This window comes from Oncorhynchus mykiss, chromosome 8 (genome assembly GCF_057628025.1).
Source record: "Oncorhynchus mykiss isolate SJ-2025 chromosome 8, ASM5762802v1, whole genome shotgun sequence".
NCBI lineage: Eukaryota > Metazoa > Chordata > Actinopteri > Salmoniformes > Salmonidae > Oncorhynchus > Oncorhynchus mykiss.
In genome coordinates, this window is record NC_143029.1 from 32,966,434 (window position 1) to 32,985,458 (window position 19,025).

Here is a 19,025-nt window from a genome sequence, read left to right on the forward strand (position 1 = left end):
ACACGTTCATCTGTACAAACAATAGTATGCAAGTATAAACACCATGGGATCATGCAGCCGTCATACCGCTCAGGAAGATGCGTTCTGTCTCCTAGAGATTAAAGTACTTTGGTGCAAAAAGTGCAAATCAATCCCAGAACAACAGCAAAGGACCTTGTGAAGATGCTGGAGGAAACAGGTACAAAAATATCTATATCCACAGTAAAACGAGTCCTATATCAACATACTGCTAACATACTGCTATATAACCTTGCTGCTCAGCATGGAAGAACCACTGCTCCAAAACCACCATTAAAAAGCCAGACTACAGGTTGCAACTGCACATGGGGACAAATATCGTACTTTGTGGAGAAATTACCTCTGGTCTGATGAAACAAAAATAGAACTGTTCACCATAATGACCATGTGGCAAAATGGCTTAAGGACGACAAAGTCAAGGTATTGGAGTGGCCACCACAAAGCCCTGACCTCAATCCCATAGAAAATGTGTGGGCAGAACTGAAAATGCGAGAGTGCGAGCAAGGAGGCCTACAAACCTGACTCAGTTACACCAGCTCTGTCAGGAGGAATCGCCAAAATTCACCCAACTTATTGTGGGAAGCTTGTGGAAGGCTACCCAAAACGTTTGACCCAAGTTATACAATTTAAAGGCAATGCTACCAAATACTAATTGAGTGTATGTAAACTTCTGACCCACTGGGAATGTGATGAAAGAAATAAAATCTGAAGTAATTAATTCTCTCAAATATTGTTCTGACATTTCACATTCTTAAAATAAAGTGGTGATCCGAACTGACCTGACACAGGGAATTTTTACTAGGATTAAATGTCCAGAATTGTGAAAAACTGAGTTTAAATGCATTTGGCTAAGGTGTATGTAAACTTCCGACTTCAACTGTAGATACTATATGTACATATAACTAGGATTAATGTGACAGATAGTAAACAGTAGCAACAGCATGAATGATGAGTCAGAGTTTGTGCAAAAAAGGTCAATGCAGATGGTCAAATCAAATCAACGTTTATTTGTCACGTGCGCCGAATGCAACAGGTGTTTCACCTTACATTGAAATGCTTACTTACAGGCTCTAACCAATAGTTCAAAAAATGTGTTAGGTAAACAACAGGTAAGTAAAGAAATAAAACAACAGTTAAAAGCCAGGCTATATACAGTAGCGAGGCTATAAAAAGTAGCGAGTCTACATACAGACAGGTTAGTCAGGCTGATTGAGGTAGTATGTACATGTAGATATGGTAAAAGTGACTATGCATATGTGATGAACAAAGAGTAGCAGTAGCATAAAAGAGGGGTTGGCGGATGGTGGGTGGTGGGACACAATGCAGATAGCCCGGTTAGCCAATGTGCTGGACTACTGGTTGGTCGGCCCAATTGAAGTAGTAAGTACATTAATTTATAGTTAAAGTGACTATGCATATATGATAAACAGAGAGTAACAGCAGCGTAAAAAGAGGGGTTGGGGGGCACACAATGCAAATAGTCTGGGTAGCCATTTGATTATCTGTTCAGGAGTCTTATAGCTTGGGGGTGAAAACTGTTGAGAAGCCTTTTTGTCCTAGCTTGGCTCTCCGGTACCGCTTGCCATGCGGTAGTAGAGAGAACAGTCTATGACTGGGGCGGCTGGGGCCTTTGACAATTTTTAGGGCCTTCCTGACACCGCCTGGTGTAGAGGTCCTGGATGGCAGGCAGCTTAGCTCCAGTGACTTACTGGGCCGTACGCACTACCCTCTGTAGTGCCTTGCGGTCAGAGGCTGAGCAATTGCCATACCAGGCAGTGATGCAACCAGTCAGATGCTCTCAATATTGCAGCTGTAGAACCTTTTGAGGATCTCAGGACCCATGCCAAATCTTTTTAGTTTCCTTAGGGGGAATAGGCTTTATCGTGCCCTCTTCACGACTGTCTTGGTGTGTTTGGACCATTATAGTTTGTTGTTGATGTGGACACCAAGAAACTTGAAGCTCTCAACCTGCTCCACTACTGCCCTGTCAATGAGAATGGGGGCGTGCTTGGTCATCCTTTTCCTGTAGTCCACAATCATCTCCTTAGTCTTAGTTACGTTGAGGGATAGGTTGTTATTCTGGCACCACCCGGCCAGGTCTTTGACCTCCTCCCTATAGGCTCATCATTGTCGGTGATCAGGCCTCCCACTGTTGTGTCATCTGCAAACTTAATGATGGTGTTGGAGTCGTGCCTGGCCATGCAGTTGTGGGTGAACAGGGAGTACAGTAGGGGATTGAGCAAGTACCCCTGTGGAGCTCCAGTGTTAAGGATCAGTGTGGCAGATGTGTTGCTACCTGCCTCACCACCTGGGGGCGGCCCGTCAGGAAGTCCAGCATCCAGTTGCAGAGGGAGGTGTTTAGTCCCAGGATCCTTAGCTTAGTGATGAGCTTTGAGGGTACTATGGTGTTGAACGCTGAGCTGTAGTCAATTAATAGCATTCTCATATAAGTCTTCCTTTTATCCATGTGGGATAGGGCAGCGTGGAGTGCAATAGAGATTGCATCATCTGTGGATCTGTTTGGGCAGTATGCAGATTGGAGTGGGTATAAGGTTTCTGGGATAATGATGTTGATGTGAGCCATTACCAACATTTCAAAGCACTTCATGGCTACGGACATGAGTGCTACGGGTCTGTAGTAATTTAGGCAGGTTGCCTTTCTGTTCTTGGGTTGCCTTTGTGTCCGGGTAGCTCTTTGGTTAACTATTTAACTAACTATTAAGCAGTCTTATGGCTTCGGGGTAGAAGTTGTTCAGGGTCTTGTTGGTTCCAGACTTGGTGCATCGGTACCGCTTGCCGTGCGGTACCAGAGAAAGCATTCTATGACTTGGGTGGCTGAAGACAGTTTTTAATGCCTTCCTCTGACACTACCTGATATAGAGGTCATGAATGGCAGCTGTAGAACTTCTTGAGGATCTGAGGGCCCATGCCAAATCTTGTAAGCCTCTTGAGGGAGAGGCGTCGTCGTGCCCTCTTCGCGACTGTGTTGGTGTGTTTGGACCATGACAGATCCTTAGTGATGTGGACACGAGGAACTTGAAGCTCTCGACCCGCTCCACTACAGCCCGTCAATGTGAATGGGGGCGTGCTCGTCCCTCCATTTCCTGTAGTCCACGATCAGCTCCTTTGTCTTGCTGATGAGGGAGAGGTTGTTGTCCTGGCACCTCACTGCCAGGTCTCTGACCTCCTCCCTATAGGCTGTATCATCATCGTCGGTGATCAGGCCTACCATCGTTGTGTCGTCGGCAAACTTAATGATGGTGTTGGAGTCGTGAGTGGCCAAGCAGTTGTGGGTTAACAGGGAGTACAGGAGGAGACTAAGCACACAGCCCTGAGGGGCCACCGTTTTGAGGGTGACCGTGGCAGAAGTGTTGTTGCTTACCCTCACCACCTGGGGGCGTCCCATCAGGAAGTCCAGGATCCAGGTGCAGAGGGAGGTGTTCAGTCCCAGGGTCCTTAGCTTAGTGATGAGCTTGGATGGCACTATGGTGCTGAATGCTGTAGTCAATGAACAGCATTCTCACGTTGGTGTTATTTTTGTCTTAAGTCGGAAAGGGCAGTATGGAGTGCAATAGAGATTGCGACATCTGTGGATTTTTTGGGGCTGTATGCAAATTGGAGTGGGTCCAGGGTGTCAGGGATGATGGTGTTGTTGTGAGTCATGAACAGCCTTTCAAAAATAATGCCACTTTAATAATGTTTACATATCTTACATTACTAATTTCATATGTTTATACTGTATTTTATATAATCTACTGCATCTTGCCTATGCCGCTCGGCCATCACTCAACCATATATTTATATGTACATATTTTTATTTCATCCCTTTACATTTGTGTGTATAATGTGGTTGTTGTGGAATTGTTAGATTACTTGTTAGACATTACTGCACTGTCGATACTAGAAGCACAAACATTTCGCTATACTCACATTAACATCTGCATGTGAACAATAAAATGTGATTTGATTTGATTTGAAAGCATGTCATGGCTACAGATGCGAGTACTACTAGTCATTTAGACTAGTTACCTTGGCGTTTTTGGTAGAGGTACTATGCTGGTCTGCTTGAAACATGTAGGTATTACAGACTGGGTCAGGGAGAAGCTGAAAATGTCAGTGAAGACAAACATGCCAGCTGGTCAGCGCATGCTGTTAGTGCACGTCCTGGTAATCAGTCTGGTCCTGCAAAGTTCTGAATTTTAACCTGTTTAAAAGTCTTACTCACATCGGCTATGGAGAGCATGATCACACAGTTGTCCGGAACAACTGGTGCTCTTGTGCATCGTTCAGTGTTGCTTGCCTCAAAGTACTGATGTCATTTAGCTCAGCTGGTAGGCTTGTCACTGGGCAACTCGTGGCTGGGTTTCCGTTTGTAGTCTGTGATAGTTTGCAAGCCCTGCCACACAGATGCCGTGTCTTTGGCTATGATATGACATGCTATTCTATAAAATAATTTCTCCGTAATTAATATTACCTAATTGGGCTAATCATGTAAATGTAATTAACTAGAGCGTCGGGGCACCAATAAATAATATTTATAGAGCTGTTATCTTCCGAATAATCTCTTAACTTCTTATGGTTGAAAATGTCAGTGAAGACAAACATGCCAGCTGGTCAGCGCATGCTGTTAGTGCAGTATTGAGTAGCTTGGATGAATAAGTTGCCCAAACTAAATGGCCTGCTCCTCAGTCTCAGTTGCTAATATATGCATATTATTATCAGTATTGGATAGAAAACACTCTAAAGTTTCCAAAACTGTCAAAATATTGTCTGTGAGTATAACATAACTGATATTGCAGGCAAAACCCTGAGGAAAATAAAACCAGGAAGTGGCTGGATGGAACTCCATGTTCCATAGCCTGCCTTTGCTCCATTTAAAGGGATATCAACCAGATTCCTTTCCCCATCTCTTCCTCAAGGTGCAAACCGTCTTTAGACATAGTTTCAAGCTTTTATTTTGAAAAATGAGCGAGAAAGATAACAATGCGTTATTGTATGGCTGGGTGCTAGCAGCGTTTTGTATGCGCAACAGAATTTGGGCAGCCATCTTTATGGAACAAAAATAACATTTATTGTGTAACTGGGAGTCTCGTGAGTGAAAACATCCGAAGATCATCAAAGGTAAACGATTAATTTGATTGCTTTTCTGATTTTCGTGACCAAGCTACTTGATGCTAGGTGTACATAATACTTTGTTGAGCGATCGAGAAACTTACACAAACACTTGGATTGCTTTCGCTGTAAAGCATATTTTCAAAATCTGACACGACAGGTGGATTAACAACAGGCTAAGCTGTGTTTTGCTATATTGCACTTGTGATTTCATGAATCTAAATATTTTTAGTAATATTATTGGAATGTGCTCTATGCAATTCAGCGGTTGTTGATGACAATTATCCTGTTAACGGGATGTCAGCAATAAGAAGTTAACCTTTCTGATCTCCCCATCCCGGATCCGGGTTCGTGAATACAGACTCAAGCTCATTACCATAACGCAACGTTAACTATTCATGAAAATCGCAAATGAAATGAAATAAATATGCTAGCTCTCAAGCTTAGCCTTTTGTTAACAACACTGTCATCTCAGATTTTCAAAATATGCTTCTCAACCATTGCAAAACAAGCATTTGTGTAACAGTATTGATGGCTAACGTAGCATTTAGCATTAGCATTCAGCTGGCAACATTTACACAAAAAAACAGAAAAGCATTCAAAAAAATCATTTACCTTTGAAGAACTTCAGATGTTTTCAATGAGGAGACTCTCAGATAGCAAATGTTCAGTTTTTCCTGAAAGATTATTTGTTTAGGACAAATCGCTCCGTTTTCTGCGTCACGTTTAGCTATGAAAAAACCCCTGTATCCAGGATTGTGTAAATCTATCAGCAAGCTCATTAGCATAACACAACGTTAACTATTTATGAAAATCGCAAATGAAATGAAATAAATATGCCATCTCTCAAGCTTAGCCTTTTGTAAACAACACTGTCATCTCAGATTTTCATAATATGCTTCTCAACCATAGGAAAACAATAATTTGTGTAAAAGTAGCTAGCTAGAGTTAGCATTTCGCGTTAGCATTTAGCGTTAGCATTAGCGTTAGCATCCAGCACGCAACATTAACAAAAACATAAAAGCCTTCAAATAAAATCATTTACCTTTGAAGAACTTCTGATGTTTTCAATGAGGATACTCTCAGTTAGATAGCAGATGCTCAGTTTTTCCAAAAAGATTCCTTGTGTATTAGAAATAGCTCCGTTTTATACATCACATTTGGCTACCAAAAAAAATCCATAAATTCAGTCCTCAAAACGCAAACTTTTTTCCAAATTAACTCCATAATATCGACTGAAAACATGGCAAACGTTGTTTAGAATCAATCATCAAGGTGTTTTTCACATATCTCTTCATTGATACATCGTTCTTGGACACATGCTTTCTCCCCTGAATCAAATGGTAAAGTGGAAGCAGCTGGCAATTGCGCACCGAATTCGACGCAGGACACCAGGCGGACACTTGGAAAATGTAGTCTCTTATGGTCAATCTTCCAATGATATGCCTACAAATACGTCACAATGCTGCTAAGACCTTGGGCGAACGACAGAAAGTGTAGGCTCATTCGTTGCGCAATCACAGCCATATAAGGAGAGAATGGAAAACAGAGCTTCAGAAATTCTGCTAATTCCTGGGTGATGCATCATCTTGGTTTCGCCTGTAGAATGAGTTCTGGGGCACTTACAGACAAAATCTTTGCAGATTCTGAAACTTCAGAGTGTTTTCTTTCCAAAACTGTCAAGAATATGCATAGTCGAGCATCTTTTCGTGACAAAATATCGCGCTTAAAACGGGAACGTTTTTTATCCAAAAATGAAATAGCGCCCCTAGAGCTCTAAGAGTTAAAGACCTAGTAATATTTTACATCAATAGCAGTCAATATTAATCGTCACCTTACTTCTGTCTCATCTGAAAGTTGTAAATTCTTGGTTATCTTCACGAACCCTGGCTAACAAGTTGAATCCGCAATACAAAATTGGGTTTAATTATTTATTTACTAAATACCCAACTAATCACACAGAATTACATACACAAAGAATTAATTATACCTTGATTACAAATTATGTCATAAAGGAAAATGTCCCTAGCGGACGGAACATATATGACGGCTGGTTACACAAAAGAAAAGGGCTGGGTTTGATTGAAAGAGCGGGAAGACTATCGTAAATACAGTATCTTATGCATTCCAAATTACCGCCCATTTGGAAAAGGAAAATGTAATAAAGATTTACTCTGAGCTGGACTTCGGTAGGTTGGTGGTAGATGGAAGGCTGTGTTGCCAAACCGAGTCCTTTGTCCTTTGAAGAATGTCTCTGGTGGTCAACTGGATACATTGTAGTAACGTCGTTGTGTGATAGACAGAATACTCTGTCTGTTCCTTCCTAACCCTTGTTTGCTGCTGTTGTTGCTAACACAACGGCTAGGAGGTATCACTTCTGTAGTGAATAAGAGTTCAAAGTTCATACCATTCGCAACCAAAGCTCACGCTGATGTTGGCTTCGTTCTGTAGTTATAATCTGAACCATTCTGACATCGGACCGTCGTCCTCACATCCTCGGAACAGGAGGTTACATTTTTGTCAAGGGCTTATATAGTGGAGGGAGAAAAGGGGTGTGTTTCATAGTTTACAACCTATGTCTCTTCACGTGGGCGGGCCATTGAGTCAGGCCTAATTCACTCATGAAAACCCAATTCTCACATTTTAGAAGCTAAAATCACATTTCATCCCATCAGGAATAATTTTATATTCAAACATTTAAATTGAACAACAATGCCATGTGAATCCGATAACTCTGATGTGTAGACTTTACACAGTAGAGTTTATGTCATCTTATCATTGATGAGAATGTCTCAGATGACAACCGAACTGACATCATATTCATTAAGTACCACTGCATATGTTCAATTGGTCGGATTACCAGAATATAGTTCATGTCCCCCCACCTTCTGATGTTCCTAGAATCTCTATGTTAACCAAGGGGTTTTCAAATAAAACATCAGTAGGGTAGAGAGAGGAAAACGGGGGGAGAGGTATTTATGACTGTCATAAACCTATCCCCAGGCAAACGTCATGACACCGACGAGCATCAGAGAGGGTGTACTAGGATTTGATCTTAGTCCTGTATTGATACTTTGCCTGTTTGATGGTTTGTTGGAGGGCGTAGCGGGATTTCTTATAAGCGTCTGGGTTAGTGTCCCGCTCCTTGGAAGCAGCAATTCTAACCTTTAGCTCAGTGCAGATGTTGCCTGTAATCCATGGGTTCTGGTTGGGATATGTATGTATGATCAGTATGGGGACGACATCATCGAAACACTTAATAATGTAGGTGACTGATGTAGTAAACTCCTCAATGCCATCAAAAGTCCCGTAGCTTAGCATCCACTTCATCGGACCACTTCTGTATTAATCTCATCACTGGTACTTCCTGTTTGAGTTTTTGCTTGTAAGCAGGAATCAGGAGGATAGAGTTATGGACAGATGACATGCTGTTAGAAATGAGGTAAAACAGATTTCAGTTTTCCTGCATGAAATTCACTGGCCACTAGGAGTGCCGCTTCTGAATGAACATTTTCTTGTTTGCTTTATGGCCCTGTACAGCTCGTTGAGTGTGGTCTTAGTGCCAGCGTTGGTTTCTGGTGGTAAATAGACAGCAATGAAAAGTATAGATAAAAACGATATTTCCTTACTAATTAGTGCCCTTAATTAATCAATCAAATACATGGGTGGAGCTAAAAACCTGCATATCAAAGCCCAATATGAAATGAGTTTGACACATATGCGATAGTAGATCTTCAAAGTAAATTATCAAAATCTTTATTAGATTTCATGAGAATTTAATTAAAGGAACAATTTGCCAGCTACCTTGCTGCTGTTTTTGAAAGCAGCTGAAACAGCAGCTCTTGGAGATTTCGAGTGATCACTTACTGTACTTAAGTAAGGTCACTGAATGCATTTACACCAGTCTGAGCATTAATCTTATTCCTCTCCCTCTGTGTATCTCTGACAGACCAGCAGTATTCCCCTTGGTCCCCGTCTTGACACTTCGATGAAGACAGACGCCTCCCTGTCCCCCCAGCCAGGAACATGAAGGGCTTATCGGGTGGCCGCTCACAGCACCAGATCCCCTCGCCCCATGGGCTAGACCAGTTTGACCATCCTCAAGACTTCCATGGCATGGGCCACCATGGCGGAGCCTCTGAGTCGCGCCACTCCTCCTACCTGCTCAGCCCCACCGAGAGCTGCCCAATGGACTACCACCACCGCTACTCACCACGCAGCTCCATCCACTCTGACTGCATGATGATGTCCCCCGTCATCATGGCACCCTCGTCGGGTGTTGGTGGCGGCGCAGCCATTGACCACATCTCCAGCAGCACCTTCCCCAGAATGCACTACAGCTCCCAGTACTATGACTCAGCCACACGGGATGACTGCGCCGCCATCACCGCCTCCGCCACCTCCCATGTTGCTGCTGCCCCCACCGCTTCAGCCTTGCAGTACCAGGGCAGCGGCAAGAGCAACCGCATCCCGGCAAACCTGCTTGACCAGTTTGAGAAGCAGCTGCCGCTGCACCGTGACGGCTTCCACACACTGCAGTACCAGAGGACGTCCACCACCACTACCACGGAGCAACGCAGCGAGAGCCCCGGACGCATCCGCCACCTTGTCCACTCCGTCCAGAAGCTCTTCACCAAGTCCCATTCCCTGGAGGGCTCATCCAAGATGAACGGAACCAAAGGTGACGGTGGAGGAGGGGGACACCACGGCGGCTCCCAACACAGCCACCACGGAGGCTCCAAGCATGGCAGCAAGCGAAGTAAGAGCAAAGAGCGCAAGACGCACCGCTCGGGGGGAGCGGGCGGCTTCTGGAGTTCCGATGACAACCTGGACAGCGACAGCACCTACCGCACGCCCAGTGTCATGAGCCGTCACCATGGCGACCATGCCCATGCCGCCCACTGCTACCCGGACTCCATGCACCACAGCCACTTTGGGGACCTGTCCCTCAAGACCTCCAAGAGCAACAACGATGTCAAGTGCTCAGCATGTGAGAGCATGGCCATGACTCCGGAGGGGAAGTTTATGAAGAGGAGCTCTTGGTCCACGCTGACCGTCAGCCAGGCCAAGGAGGCCTACAGGAAGTCCTCCCTCAACCTCGAGAAACCCATGATGCACACAGACCTCAAGCCCTCGCTACGGGCCTGTCACTACCTACAGGTCAGTGGTGGTCTGTGGTGTGTGTGTGTGTGCGCCACCGTAATGTAGATGTTACTCTGAATGTTGCACAAAGCTTACAGTAACTTTGGTGTTATGTGGAATACTGCTTATCATTACCCAGGTAGGCCTAATTTGATTCTCTCATATTGATGAGAAATGCTTTAATCTCACATACAGTGAGCTCTAAATGTATTGGGACAGTGACAATTTTTGTTGTTGTTTTGGCTCTGTACTCAAACTCTTTGGATTGGATTACTATGAGGTTAAAGTGCAGACTGACAGCTTTAGTTCGAGGGTATTTGTGTTACCACCTCACAGATCATCACACCAAATACAAGTCTACGGCCTAGCAAAACCATAGTGTGAAAGCTAAGCATGGATGAAACCATTTTAGGAGCCCATCGGGGGTTGAAATGGTTGAAGGTATCGTGGGGAGTTATGATGCAGGAAATGTTACTATGATGGGCTATTTCTCAATAAATCTGTGGCAAACACAGAAGTTTATACGCGAAATAAAAATAAAACTCCTGGAAAGGGGGGTCTGAGTTGGCAACTCTGAGGTACCAAAGTTACAATCTGATGTCGTGTTCAAAACAACTGGAAACTGGGAAATCGGAAATCTCTGACTTTCAACTTCAGTGCATTCAAGACAACTGGGAACTCAGAAGACAACCAGAATGCATTGTATGATGTCAACCAACATAACACCACAAATAGCTTAGCAATAGCTCAATACAACCTTCAAAAAAGTATTTTTACACACAGCAAATGTGTCCATTACAATGTATGCAAGAATTGGAATGCATGATTTGTCACCAGTACGTGAAAACCTAAATGAAACAGTAAATAAATACATTTTGCTCCATACATACATACGGAAGAAGAAACGACAAGACGATATACAGAAAATAAGGCACTAACTTTGAACGCACACATGTCCAAAGTTATTATTTGTAAGGAAAACAACAATGAAGGCAAGTGCCACCTATAAAATGTGCCGGGGGGACAAAGTTTGTGCAAGGCTTGGTCTGGCTAGAGATGCGCAATGTCTTCATACTTGATCTGGGGAAATACCGGGGAAGAGCTTGGGCTCTCCTCAAAGAGAGAAGTTTGTCCGGCTTAGTAAAGCGTCAAACATAAATTGTCCGCAACAGTGAAATGGGCTACTTCTTATGTGAATTAATGAGAAGGAGGAACACAACTCAATTCAATCTGTTGTTAGAAAATAATTTGAAATTGACAAGTTGAAACAGTGTAACTGTCCTGTTGCGTAACAATGTTGGAACAGGGAGTGCTTTCTGACAATCACCCGCATAAATAAACTCACGCTGGGACGACTGTTAGAGATGTTTGGAACTCATTCGTGAAAAGGTCAATCTATACTCCTTTGAGACCCCTCTTTCAAGGGAACCACACCTGTGTGGAAGCACCTGCTTTCTATATACTCTGTATCTCTCATGTTTCCTTTATTTTAGCAGTTACCTGTATGTTACCAACAATAACAACCATTGATTTCATTGATTCTTAGAAAGGCCTTCCCGAGGAAAACATAATGATGAACGCATCGATCAGGGAGCCCAGTCAGTAAAAACTCCTTAAACAAACCTGTCCTTTGCTATTCTCAAAGGAAAAATCCCAGCTCCTTTATGTGTGAGGCTATAGCCTTTATCTGTGATTCCCTATTGTGTGCTACCTGGGAGAGCTATTGTGTATTTAGATGGCGCGATCAATTGAGGGAATCAATTTCATGATGGAGGAAGACACTGTAAATAATAAGGACGGAAGCTGACTTGGATAACCTGCCACAGGGTTTCTATCTTGTGGGCCACTCCTGCTGTTTTTCAGACACCATGCACATTTTCAAACACACACACACACACAAATGTACATGCATGTGCGCACGCGCACACACACACACGCACACACACACACGCACACGCACACGCACACACACATGTATACACACACACTACATGCTCAAAAGTATGTCGACACCTGCTTGTTGAACATCTCATTCCAAAATCATGGGCATTAATATGGAGTTGGTCACCCCTTTGCTGCTATAACAGCCTCCACTCTTCTGGGAAGACTTTCCACTAGATGTTGGAACATTGCTACGGGGACTTGATCCATTCAGCCACAAGAGCATTATTGAGGTCAGGCAATGATGTTGGGCGATTAGACCTGGCTCGCAGTCGGCGTTCTAATTCATCCCAAAGGTGTTCGATCAGGTTGTGGTCAGGGCACTGTGCAGGCCAGTCAACTTCTTCCACACCAATCTCGACAAACCATTTCAGTATGGATCTCGCTTTGTGCGCGGGGCATTGTCATGATGAAACAGGAAAGATACTTCCCCAAACTGTTGCCACAAAGTTCAAAAGCACAGAATTGTCTATAATGTCTTTGTATGCTGTAGTCTCAAGATTGCCCTTCACTGGAAATAAGGGGCCTAGCCCAAACCATGAAAAACAGCCTCAGACCATTATTCCTCCTCACCAAACTTTACAGTTGGCACTATGCATTCGGGCAGGTAACATTCTCTTTGCATCCGCCAAACCCAGATTTGTCCGTTGGACTGCCAGATGGTGAAACGTGATTCATCACTCCAGAGAACGCATTTCCAGTGCTCCAGCGTCCAATGGCAGCAAGCTTTACACCACTCCAGCCGACACTTGGCATTGCTCATGGTGATCTTAGACTTGTGTTCGACAGTTCTTGTGCTGACATTGCTTCCAGAGGCAGTTTGGAACTCGGTAGTGAGTGTTTCAACCGAGGACAAACGATTTTTACAAGCTATGCACTTCAGCACTCGTGGTCCTGTTCTGTGAGCTTGTGGGGCCTACCCTGAGCCGTTGTTTTTCTCCTTGACATTTCCACTTCACAATAACAGCACTCACAGTTGACCGGGGCAGCTCTAGCAGGGCAGATATTTTACGAACTGACTTGTTGGAAAGGTGTCATCCTATGACAGTGCCACGTTGAAAGTCACTGAGCTCTTCAGTAAGGCCATTTTACTGCCAATGTGTGTTTATGGAGATTGCATGGTTGTGTGCTCGATATTATACACCTGTCAGCAATGGGTGTGGCTGAAATAGCCAAATCCACTAATTTGAAGGGGATGTCCTTATACTTTTATGTATACAGTGGGGCAAAAAAGTATTTAGTCAGCCATTAAATTGTGCAAGTTCTCCCACTTAAAAAGATGAGAGAGGCCTGTAATTTTCATCATAGGTACACTTCAACTATGACAGACAAATTGAGAGAAAAAAATCCAGAAAATCACATTGTAGGATCTTTAATGAATTTATTTGCAAATTATGGTGCAAAATAAGTACAGTGTATATAGAAAGTAAAATGACATTACACACGGTGGCAATAAATGATGTAATTCCCATGTTTGACAGATTTGGGGTATCTGACTGTTATTAACCTACTGACACATTAAAGGTCTGTGGCTTTCAACTGAATTGCAACAACACTGAATTGCAAAAATGTCTAACACTGCCTTGTCCTAATATAGTATCTGGGAGCTGTGTACAGTACACTTGAATGGAAGTCGAGATAGATGTTATTGTTCAAAATAGTTCTTTGCCTTGTTAAACACTAACAATCCTCTGAGCCATGTTACTGTATTCTAAGATAATTAGGAATATAGTGGAGGATAAACACTATTTACAAAATAAAGATGCGCAAACGGTGTTTGCTGTTCTTGTCCTTTCATTTTGTGAAAAGCACCTAGTCACATTTGTTTTACCATCTATATCCCGAATTATAGTCTTGCAAAGTCAGCAAATTGAATTTCTAACACATAAATAAAGTCTTGTAGGACCGGAGGTGTTTGCATGCAGGTTGCTTTATATGCGTTGAACTAAGCCTGGTAGATGTACACTACCGTTCAAAAGTTTGGGGTCACTTAGAAATGTCCTTGCAAAGTTTAAACAGCGCTGTGTTTCAAGCATTGCTAAGAGCTGCTGGCAAACGTAGTAAAGTGCTGTTTGAATGATTGCTTACGAGCCTGCTGCTGCCTACCACTGCTCAGTCAGACTGCTCTATCAAATATCAAATCATAGACTTAATTGTAATCAACACAGAAATACAAGCCTTTGGTGCTTAATATGGTCAAATCCGGAAACTGTCATTTCGAAAACAAAATGTTTATTCTTTCAGTGAAATACTGAACCGTTCTGTATTTTATCGAACGGGTGGCAACCCTAAGTCTAAATATTGCTATTACATTGCACAACCTTCAATGTTATGTCATAATTATGTAATTACGGTCTTTGTTAGGAACAAATGGTCTTCACACAGTTTGCAACTATTGCATACACCCCAACTCTGCTTGCACTGAAGCTAGTTAACCTAGTAATATCATCAACCATGTGTAGTTAACTAGTGATTATGTGAAGATTTATTGTTTTTTATAAGATAAATTTAATGCTAGCTAGCAACTTACCTTGGCTCCTTGCAGCAACAAGATCCTTTTGATGCTGCACTCGCGTAACAGGTGGTCAAGCCTGCCAAGCAGTCTCCTCTAGGATTGCAATGTAATCAGCCATAATCGGTGTCCATAAAGGCCGATTACGATTGTTATGAACACTTGAAATCGTCCCTAATTAATTGGTCAAGCTGATTAATCGTCAACCTCTAAAAATAGTACCCGCAAAACACCAGTCTCAACGTCAACAGTGAAGAGGTGACTCCGGGATGCTGGCCTTCTAGTCAGAGTTGCAAAGAAAAATAAATATCTTAGACTGGCCAATAAAAGATTAAGATGGGCAAAATAACACAGACACTGGACAGAGAAAGATTGGGGGAAAAAAGTGTTATAGACAGAGGAATCTAAGTTTGAGGTGTTCCAAACACAAAGAAGAACATTTGTGAGACGCAGAAAAACTTTAAAGACGCTGGAGGAATTCTTCATGCCATCTGTCAAGCATGGTGGAGGCAATGTGATGGTCTGGGGGTGCTTTGGTAGTGGTAAAGTGGGAGATTTGTACAGGGTAAAAGGGATCTTAAAAAAGGAAGTCTATCACTCCATTTTGCAACGCCATGCCATACCATGTGGACGGCACTTAATTGGAGCCAATTTCCTTCTACAACAGGACAATGACCCAAAGCACAGAACAATGCCAGAACTATTTAAGGAAGAAGCAGTCAGCTGGTATTCTGTCTATAATGGAGTGGCCAGCACAGCCACCGGATCTCAACCCTATTGAGCTGTTGTGGGAGCAGCTTGACCGTATGGTACGTAAGAAGTGCCCATCAAGCCAATCCAACTTGTGGGAGGTGCTTCAGGACGCATGTGGTGAAATATCTTCATATTATCTCAACAAATTGAGAAATAGAATGTCAAAGGTCTGCAAGGGAGTAATTGCTGCAAATGGAGGATTCTTTGACGAAAGGAAAGTTTGAAGGACACAATTATTATTTCAATTAAAAATCACTATTTATAACCTTGTCAATGTCCTGACAGGATTTCCTATTCATTTTGCTACTCATTTCATGTATGTTTTCATGGAAAACAAGGACATTTCTAAGTGACCCAAACTTTTGAACAGTACTGTAGGTTGGTCTATATGAAGTGACGTAAGCCTGGTAGATGTAACATGAAATGGCGTTGGAGGAGATGGCCACCGTTTTACAGTCTCCTAACCAATTGTGCTATTTTGTGGGGGTTTTACACGAAATTTGTAAATTATTTTGCACATAATGTTTCTGCAACCGTATCTTACGGAAGAAAAGAGCTTCTGGATATCAGGACAGCGATCACTCACCTCGGATTAGACAAAGATTTCTTCAACAACAACAACAAGCAGGACTCCCAAGATATTCTACAAACACCCCACAGGACAGACCTCCCAATTATCTGCAGAAGGAAGCGACGCAGAGGAAGAAGAGCCGGATGCCTCGTCCGGACCCGCAGAAGGCAACTAGGAAAGCTGCCGTTACTGTCAATATTACTCGCCAACGTGCAGTCATTGTCAATAAACTAGACGAGGTAGGATCACGAAAACCCTACCAACAGGACATCAAAAACTGTAATATCCTATGCTTCACGGAATCGTGGCTGAATGACAACATTGTTATTCAGCTAGCGGGATACATGCTGCACCGGCAGGATAGAACAGCACACACTAAGACGAGGAAGACGGTCTGTGCATATTTTTAAACAACAGCTGGTGCACGAAATCTAAGGAAGTCTCTAGATTTTGCTCACCTGAAGTAGAGTATATTGTGAGAAACTGCAGGCCACACTACTTGCCTAGAGAGTTCTCAGCTATACTTTTCGTGGCTGTTTATTTACCACCACAGACAGATGCTGGCACTAAGACCGCACTCAGTCAGCTGTATGAGGAAATAAACTAACAGGAAACCACTCATGCAGAGGCGGCGCTCCTAGTGGCTGGAGACTTTAATGCAGAGAAACTTAAGTCAGTTCCACCAAATCTCTATCAACATGTTAAATGTGCAACCAGAGGGAAAACAATTCTAGATCACCTGTACTCCACACACAGAGACACGTGTAAAGCTTTCCCTCGCCCTCCATTTGGTAAATCCGACCACAACTCCATCCTCCTGATTCCTGCTTACAAGCAAAAATTAAAGCAGGAAGCACCAGTGACTCGGTCTATAAAAAAATGGTCAGATGAAGCAGATGCTAAACTACAGGACTGCTTTGCTATCACAGACTGGAACATGTTCCGGGATTCTTCCGATGACGTCGAGGAATACACCACATCAGTCACTGGCTTTATCAATAAGTACATTGAGGACGTCATCCCCACAGTGACTGTACGTACATACCCCAACCAGAAGCCATGGATTACAGGCAACATCCGCACTGAGCTAAAGGGTAGAGGTGCCGCCTTCAAGGTGCAGAACTCTAACCCGGAAGCTTACAAGAAATCCCGCTATGCCCTGCGATGAACCATAAAACAGGCAAAGCGTCAATAAAGGGCTAAGATTGAATCATACTACACCGGCTCCGACGCTCGTCGGATGTGGCAGGGCTTGCAAACTATTACAGACTACAAAGGGAAGCACAGCCGCGAGCTGCCCAGTGACACGAGCCTACCAGACGAGCTAAATCACTTCTATGCTCGCTTCGATGCAAGCAACACTGAGGCATGCATGAGAGCATCAGCTGTTCCGGATGACTGTGTGATCAAGCTCTCCGTAGCCAACGTGAGTAAGACCTTTAAACGGGTCAACATACACAAGGCTGCGGGGCCAAATGGATTACCAGGACGTGTGCTCCGGGCATGTGCTGACCAACTGGCAGGTGTCTTCACTGACATTTTCAAAATGTCCCTGATTGAGTCTGTAATACCAACATACTTCAAGCAGACCACCATAGTCCCTGTGCCCAAGAACACAAAGGCAACCTGCCTAAATGACTACAGACCCGTAGCACTCACGTCCGTAGCCATAAAGTGATTTGAAAGGCTGGTAATGACTCACATCAACACCATTATCCCAGAAACCCTAGACCCACTCCAATTTGCATACTGTCCAAACAGATCCACAGATTATACAATCTCTATTGCACTCCACACTGCCCTTTCCCACCTGGACAAAAGGAACACCTATGTGAGAATGCTGTTCATTGACTACAGCTCAGCGTTCAACACCATAGTACCCTCAAAGCTCATCACCAAGCTAAGGATCCTGGGACTAAACACCTCCCTCTGCAACTGGATCCTGGACTTCCTGACAGGCCGCCCCCAGGTGGTGAGGGTAGGTAGCAACATATCTGCCACGCTGATCCTCAACACTGGAGCTCTCCAGGGGTGCGTGCTCAGTCCCCTCCTGTACTCCCTGTTCACCCATGACTGCATGGCCAGGCACGACTCCAACGCCATCATTAAGTTTGCAGACGACACAAACAGTAGGCCTGATCACCGACAACAATGAGACAGCCTATAGGGAGGAGGTCAAAGACCTGGCCAGGTGGTGCCAGAATAACAACCTATCCCTCAACGTAACCAAGACTAAGGAGATGATTGTGGACTACAGGAAAAGGAGCATCGAGCACGTCCCCATTCTCATCGACGGGGCTGTCATGCAGCAGGTTGAGAGCTTCATATTCCTTGGTGTCCACATCAACAACAAACTAGATTGGTCCAAGCACACCAAGACAGTCGTGAAGAGGGCACGACAAAACCTATTCCCCCTCAGGATACTAAAAAGATTTGGCATGGGTCCTGAGATCCTCAAAAGGTTCTTACCCTACTTAGCTTCAGAAGCAAGCCAGCAGTGGTATGCAAGGTGGTATGCTGCTGGCTGTTGGTTACAGACCAGTGAGCCACTGAGGCCCCTCATGATGAGTTCAGATTTTTTTGTGGACCCCACCCTCATCAAAGTTGCCTAACCCTGATTTACTTAATGCTATGGAACTGAATATTTAGAAAAATATATATATATATATTCAAAATTTGAAAAGTTGGCCCAACTCTCTAAATACATGGCTCTGGTCTACTCTACATTCAGTGACCTAAGCCTGGTAAATGCACGGGACTTTAGAGGGAGGACAGTGATTGAGCGATGCTGGGCTCTTAATGATATGTTATTAGTCTCACCTGCATCTTTCAGGCAAAGTCATTATGATAATGATATCCGATTAGCCTCTGCTGCACCTGCTTTAGAAACGGTGTGGCCACGTCAAGACTATGGTGAGGCCGGTAGTGTAATAAAGTGTTGCATTCAGGCCAAAGGAGCAGTGGTGGAAAAAGCAC

General features: G+C 43.7%; 1 protein-coding gene and 1 long non-coding RNA gene across 5 annotated transcripts in view; one reads left to right on the forward strand and one right to left on the reverse strand.

Moving 5' to 3' along the window:
- The window catches only part of LOC149981503 (uncharacterized), a 94,204-nt gene extending 87,496 nt beyond the window's left edge, over positions 1–6,708 (reverse strand). Inside the window, exons 1-2 of one of the 3 annotated variants that reach the window (XR_016497753.1) lie at positions 6,176–6,704; positions 5,746–5,807 (exon numbers count right to left, since the gene is read on the reverse strand). This is a non-coding gene — a long non-coding RNA (uncharacterized LOC149981503). Of the gene's footprint in view, positions 1–1,005; positions 3,689–5,745; positions 5,808–6,175 lie in introns of those variants that run through there. The other 2 variants (XR_016497756.1, XR_016497755.1) reach the window with 2 other exon arrangements.
- A 2,395-nt stretch (positions 6,709–9,103) lies between these two features.
- dlgap2b (DLG associated protein 2b) overlaps positions 9,104–19,025 on the forward strand; it is an 86,722-nt gene continuing 76,800 nt past the window's right edge. Inside the window, exon 1 of one of the 2 annotated variants that reach the window (XM_090243213.1) lies at positions 9,104–10,290. In XM_090243213.1, the coding sequence (XP_090099339.1) occupies positions 9,157–10,290 (1,134 nt within the window). In that variant the 5' untranslated portion in view covers positions 9,104–9,156. The remainder of the gene's footprint in view (positions 10,291–19,025) is intronic. The other variant, XM_036985298.2, reaches the window with a different exon arrangement.